The sequence below is a fragment of the Odontomachus brunneus genome, unplaced genomic scaffold (genome assembly GCF_010583005.1).
Source record: "Odontomachus brunneus isolate Ranch 3 - 2012 unplaced genomic scaffold, Obru_v1 Obru_scaffold_039, whole genome shotgun sequence".
Taxonomy (NCBI): domain Eukaryota; kingdom Metazoa; phylum Arthropoda; class Insecta; order Hymenoptera; family Formicidae; genus Odontomachus; species Odontomachus brunneus.
In genome coordinates this window covers 248370-254532 of record NW_022639489.1, presented here as the reverse complement: position 1 = coordinate 254532, position 6163 = coordinate 248370, and the positions used below count along the sequence as shown (strand labels likewise).

Below are 6163 nucleotides of genomic sequence, written 5' to 3'. Positions count from 1 at the left end.
TATATATATATATATATATACATACCAAATGACTGAAGCACATTTAGGTTAAGATATATTTATTTCTTTAACATACACATATTAGTAAAATAGAAATAAATCCTTATTTATCTATATACATCTGCAGAAGAATATACGTTAATTATAATGAAAATAACAATGCATATACTTTTCTATTTATTTCTTAATATTTATTTCTTAAGAGACGTAAGTATGTACGCACTTTCTCTTTCTCTCTCAATGGTTTTTAAGCCTGGTCCTATTGGCCTTTTCAACATAGCTTCTATGATATGTGGAAGTATATACGCAATGTTCCTCTGCATCCGCTAATCCGATCCGTCTCTCACGGACACGATTTGGTAATCCGATTAACCTAGGGAACTTTCTCTCTAGACAATTTATATCACTGCGATTAATCCAATTGAAAATCCGATTGCTACACGTAAACACGGGAGCGTCCTGGTTGACCATGGTACGATTGGACACAACCAACCGATGAAAAGAATTATCTAGGTCGAACCAATCATTACAATCTGTCCAATCGTATCGTGGTCAATCCGGCCCCACCCCGTAAACATCCAGTAGAGATGCCCAATTCTGAATCGATTCAATTCTTTCTCCAAAATTAGGCTTATTCGTGTTGTTTGTACTCTTCGCACTTTTCGTATTTAAAACTAGACAGAAGTATATTGGAATATTTCGAAGAAGCAAAAACGAGACAACCAACTCGATTGTTTCTTCCAAGAGTCTGATTAGGCGTCCATCTCTTTTTAAAAGCGAAAAGTATGAAACATGCAAGCAGCACGAACAACCCTTTTCTAATAGCAAGAACCAATAATCGTTGATTGCTCACTGAGCGCTTTTTCTACTGAATGCGCCCAATGTAATTGGTCTAGATTTAGGGATCTAATAGCAAGAACCAATAATCGTTGATTGCTTACTGAGCGCTTTTTCTACTGAATGCGCCCATTGACAAATTACTCAACTGTTGTGCAACTGTTGAGTCTGCTGAATGCAGCCATTGGCAGCGTTCAGTAGAACAAGTGATCAGTAAGCGCTCAGTGAGCTCTTGCATCTGATTGGAGTATAGTTGGAGATCTAAAAGAATATACCAAATCATATACAAGAGCTCCCTAAGCGCTTACTGATCACTTGTTCTACTGAACGCGGCCATTGACTACGTTTACGCGGCAACGTTAATCCGGATTAGTAACAACCGTAGTTAGTGAATTCTCAAATCCGATTGGAGTATATTTTTAGATCTAAAAGAATATACCAATAAAATCCAAGAATTCACTAACTACTTTTTATTATGAATATTGTATTCACCTTTTTTCTCAATTCGCTGTTATCAGATAAAATTCACATTTGTCCTCTTTTCACTATGTTACAAAAGTTATGGAGTCTTTAATCGTGGTTCTAAGATGAGGCGTCATTGAATGTCACGTCATCATTATTCGTGTTGTTGACTATTTCAAGGGTGTGGCGCGTAGAGCGTCACGTATATATCTATTTTCATAAAAGGTCATGATACGGTTTCTGAGATCGGATTGGTTGTTCCTGTTTAAAATCTGACAAGAGTATGGATGTGTCAGCTGTATGACAGATCGCATAGGTAGTTTTTCTCAGTTTTATTATCTCATTTGATTAATTAATTAAGATATATTAACTTTGTAAATAAGAGATAGGCTAGTTAAACAGTGCATATAAAGGTATAAAGATTAGTGCATAAAATAAAGATATATAGTGAATCAGATATTGATTTTTATCGAATACTTGATAAAATTACACGTATACACGCAATTACCTATTAATTAAATATAAATATATACGATAATATAAATATATACGAAATAAAATACATAAAGAAATCAGGAAAAAGGACATATGACTATAAAAAAGCATCTCTAAGAGAATAATATTTGAGAAACAAAAGGTGAAAAAGATTGTATTGATGTAGTTTTCGTGTGTAACGAAAAAATAAAAGTACAATTGATTTAATGTACTCTAATTAACGTCAGCCTAATCGATTTTTATCACTGCGCATTGTCGTAAAGCGGATTGAGCGCAGACGAATAAAAAGAAAAAAAAATAGGAGTATTTGTCAACATCCAAACGTAATCATCTTCTTCCATTAAGATATGCCAGGGTAAGCACTATTTCTTTGAGGTATATTAACCCCTGCATAAGCAATGTATAGGATGTATAACAAATGTACACATATACTCACAATATGGACATCCTCTTTTTTTTTTTAATTTCTGGCAATAGTGGGGACACTGCGCAGTTGTTCATACAATGTAACATCTTGAGTTTAAGCTCAGAAAGTTTTATTATAATATGTTTAAAAAATAATTGTTGCTTTTCTATAACGAAATTCATAATAGGACTGAGGCTAATGCTGTATCATATATAGGGTTACAAACATGTCATTGGATCACATGTTTTGTTCTCGCTGCAGAGAAGGTTTTGCTGCACATGAAAAAATTGTCAACTCACATGGCGAGTTATGGCACCCACAATGTTTTGTGTATGTATGATCACCCAGTGATCTTTTTGAAGACACCACAAAAACTAAGATGCTCTCAGATAACATAGAGAAATAGAAAATTTTGTCCACAAAAAATATCAATGTCAAATCTTCAGCCATTTCTGTGAAAATATATAGTTCTAAGAATTAAATTGTTTCTTTCATTGGATATTGAAATAACACTAATTTAGACATCATTTCTGACAGATGTGCACAATGCTTCAGGCCGTTTCCAGATGGAGTCTTCTATGAGTTTGAAGGTTACAAATATTGCGAGCATGACTTTCATGTTCTATTTGCCCCATGTTGTGGCAAGTGCGGTAAGTTATTCTTAAATATACTCTCACTTGGTATATGTAAGCATTATTATTCATTCCTGGATAGTCAAAGATGTGATAGAAGATGTAACATGAAGATATATTTAACATGATCAACTTTGTAGGTGAGTTTGTCATCGGTCGTGTAATTAAGGCGATGAATTCAAATTGGCATCCACAATGTTTCCGCTGTGAAGAATGTAATGGTGAATTGGCAGATGCAGGCTTCATCAAATGTCAAGGCAGAGCATTATGTCATACCTGCAATGCTAGAGTAAAAGCTGGAGTCCTCGGAAAACATATATGCCATCAGTGCCAGTATGTTTTTTTCCATTATTACATCAAAATACAGATTGATATTAAAGGGAAGTTCTGGTTTATATAGTTGAAAAAATAGTAAGATTTTGTCTTTTTTTCAAAGAAATGAGTAGAGATATCAATATAGGATCTAGACTATACTATTTATTATTGTTGGTCAAATATGAAAAATTATTTTTTTATTTGAAATGATTGAGATTTCGTCATACTGAGCCCGGACACTTCTAATTGATAAACAACCAGAAAATTAAAAAATTATATTAAATGTACTGGAGAAACTTTCTTTATATGCAAAAAGTCTAAAGAGTGATGCTACTGGTCCACAGGCCATGTGCCCCATTTCTGGGCAATGAAAGATGTACTTAAAATGGGCACCAAATTAAAGGCCTTGATGAGCTAATTACAAAGATATAAGTTTTAGAGCCGTCCAATGTACCGTTCCAAAACTACGATCCAAAAAGATCTCAAATTTTAGGTTACTTTCAAACTGATATTTCTTTAGCAAAATTTAACGGATTTTAAAAATTCGAAATGCTACATTTAATAAAATTAAATGAAGAATTTAATGATATAAATTCTATGTTCCAAACTGGCCAGAAGTAAAAAATTCCAATTGGAACATCAACTTCTGGTTAATTTTGCAAAAAATGAAGTGCATAGGAAAATGCATCTTAACCTATTCAAAAACATTAGAAATACTCAAATTGTTTTTGCTTAACTATTTTAAAAGCTAGATTAAACAAAATTCAACTTTTAAAATGAAATAAAAGAAACATAAAGAAAGTAGCTTAAAATTTGGAATCTTTTTGGACTGTAGTGTTGAAACAGTACACATGAGTGGCTCTAAAACTTATATCTTTGTAATCAGCTCATCGAGGCTAATTTGATACCTATTCTAAGTACATTTTTCACTGCCTAGAAATGGGGCACATGTTGTCATTATTCTTTAACAGAATAGAGGCACTTTGAAGTAACAAGTCATTTTTCCTTTTCTTTACCTATTTATTTATTTAATATCTCAGGAAAAATTGTTTTGTAAATATTCCATTATTATTAAGTATTATCAAATTTAGGTTCATCTTTCAACAGATTTAGTATAGTTTTTAAAATTTTCTTATTCCGTTTGTGTGTTCTGAATTATAACAAAAATTGTAATGTTATGTATCAATCTAAAAACATGCGGTGATACTGCGCTCAGCATAGAAAACCTGGACGGAATTTCAATATTTTAATAATTTTTCTTAATACCTAAAACAATGATAAATAGTATGATAAAAACTCTATATTAATAAAAAACCCTTTGTTCATTTTTTTTAGAAAAAATTTTAAAAAATCTCCCATTTTTCGATTATCTAAACCAACATCTCCCCTTAGCACTGTCTGACATAAAATCTTAATCTTGTTAAAGAACTGAATAAGCTAAATAAACTTGTTGAATAAGATAGTCACTTATAAGTTAATAAAAAGAGAGATCATCACGCATAGAAATTTGTTCAAGTCTGTTGGGAGTTATAAGTTAGAAATGTACTTTCTTTTGTTATGGAAAATTTTATTTAAATCGTTTATCTTCCTTATTTCAGCGGAGTGATCGACGATAAACCTTTACGATTCCGCGGCGAGCTATATCATCCGTATCACTTCAATTGTACGGCTTGCGGTGTAGAACTTAATTCTGAAGCTAGAGAAGTTCGCTCGCGACCCGGCTATGCTGCCAACGAAATGGTACGAACATACCAATTTTTTTGTAAACGCGTAGACACATATGGTTTATATAATTTTTTTTTACAATAGATTTTATGTTTCTCTTGTAATATATATCTTTTATTTATCGAAAGAATATATAAACATTCATGTCGAAAACATCGAAAATTTATATGACTGATTTCGCAATTTGATTGTGACAATAAAAACTCACATTGCATTATTTACAAAATAATCTTTATATCGTTACTCTCAATTAATGAGCAAAGATAATTTTTACTATAACCAAAATTTTTGCCGTTGAATATTAATAGAATCAATAGAATGAAGAATTCCTTTATATTATAGAACGAGCTATATTGTTTGCGGTGTCACGATAAAATGGGAATTCCCATCTGCGGTGCCTGTCGACGTCCGATTGAAGAACGTGTGGTAACAGCTCTTGGCAAACATTGGCATGTAGAGCATTTTGTGTGCGCAAAATGCGAGAAGCCATTCCTAGGTCATCGTCACTACGAGAAAAAAGGTCTCGCATATTGTGAGACTCATTATCATCAACTGTTTGGAAATCTTTGCTTTGTTTGTAATCAAGTTATTTCTGGAGATGGTATGTATAAGTACTATATTAGATCACTTAGTCGATTTGTAATGTAAATTTTTATCTTTATGGATCTTTATTGTGTCCTGACTTACTCTTTATTCTAGATTTAAAAAAATTTTTTTAACATTTGGAGTTACAATGTTCTTTCTTATTTGCTAACTAGTATATTCAGCCCGAATTTCCAAAAACTGTAATAGTAATAATTATTTTTAATGTTTATATTCAAACCTAATATATTTTTCCGCTAGTTTTCACGGCGTTGAACAAGGCATGGTGCGTTCACCATTTCGCATGTGCATTCTGTGACCAGAAAATGAATCAGAAAACAAAGTTTTTCGAGTTTGATCTGAAGCCCGCATGCAAGAAGTGTTACGATAAATTTCCGCAAGAATTGAAGAAACGGATGCGACGTATGTACGACTTAAATCCCAAGAGAATACCAGCATAAGAATGAAGATCCAACTTACGTGCATTTGCAAATATAATGAATATTTGTTCATTGTGTATAGTGCCTTATCCGTTAATGCCGACGCAGAGAAAATGTATTTAACCGCTTATTGCAATATTATTAAATACTAATTTTTGTATTGATCAGACTATTATTAATGAAAACAATTCTTGTACACTTATATGTAATAAAAAATGAAGGTAATTATAAATAACATTTAATGTACTGTTAGCATTTTCCAATTTTAT

The 6163-nt window shown here is 32.2% G+C and overlaps 1 protein-coding gene across 8 annotated transcripts; it reads left to right on the top strand.

Moving 5' to 3' along the window:
- Positions 1 to 1386: 1386 nt before the first annotated feature.
- On the top strand, positions 1387 to 6140 carry LOC116844076 (LIM and senescent cell antigen-like-containing domain protein 1). 8 transcript variants are annotated; one of them, XM_032815193.1, is made up of 8 exons: positions 1387 to 1615; positions 2058 to 2149; positions 2462 to 2530; positions 2738 to 2850; positions 2973 to 3165; positions 4746 to 4887; positions 5215 to 5473; positions 5716 to 6140. In XM_032815193.1, exons 2-8 carry the CDS (start codon positions 2142 to 2144, stop codon positions 5913 to 5915), a joined length of 984 nt encoding a protein of 327 aa, XP_032671084.1. In that variant the 5' UTR covers positions 1387 to 1615; positions 2058 to 2141; the 3' UTR covers positions 5916 to 6140. The 8 variants fall into 8 exon arrangements, with proteins under 8 accessions (XP_032671084.1, XP_032671079.1, XP_032671081.1 ...); XM_032815188.1 differs by having other exon boundaries at positions 2388 to 2530; XM_032815187.1 differs by having other exon boundaries at positions 1388 to 1615; positions 2417 to 2530.
- The last annotated feature ends 23 nt before the right edge of the window (positions 6141 to 6163 follow it).

What these genes read in the sequence shown, in the direction of transcription:
- LOC116844076 (XM_032815185.1), top strand. Translation starts at nt 1,587, where the DNA reads ATGTGTCAGCTGTATGACAGATCGCATAG. An exon ending in TGGCACCCACAATGTTTTGT is followed by an intron (nt 2,531 to 2,737) that starts GTATGTATGATC and finishes CATTTCTGACAG; the next exon opens with ATGTGCACAATGCTTCAGGC. An exon ending in CCCATGTTGTGGCAAGTGCG is followed by an intron (nt 2,851 to 2,972) that starts GTAAGTTATTCT and finishes TCAACTTTGTAG; the next exon opens with GTGAGTTTGTCATCGGTCGT.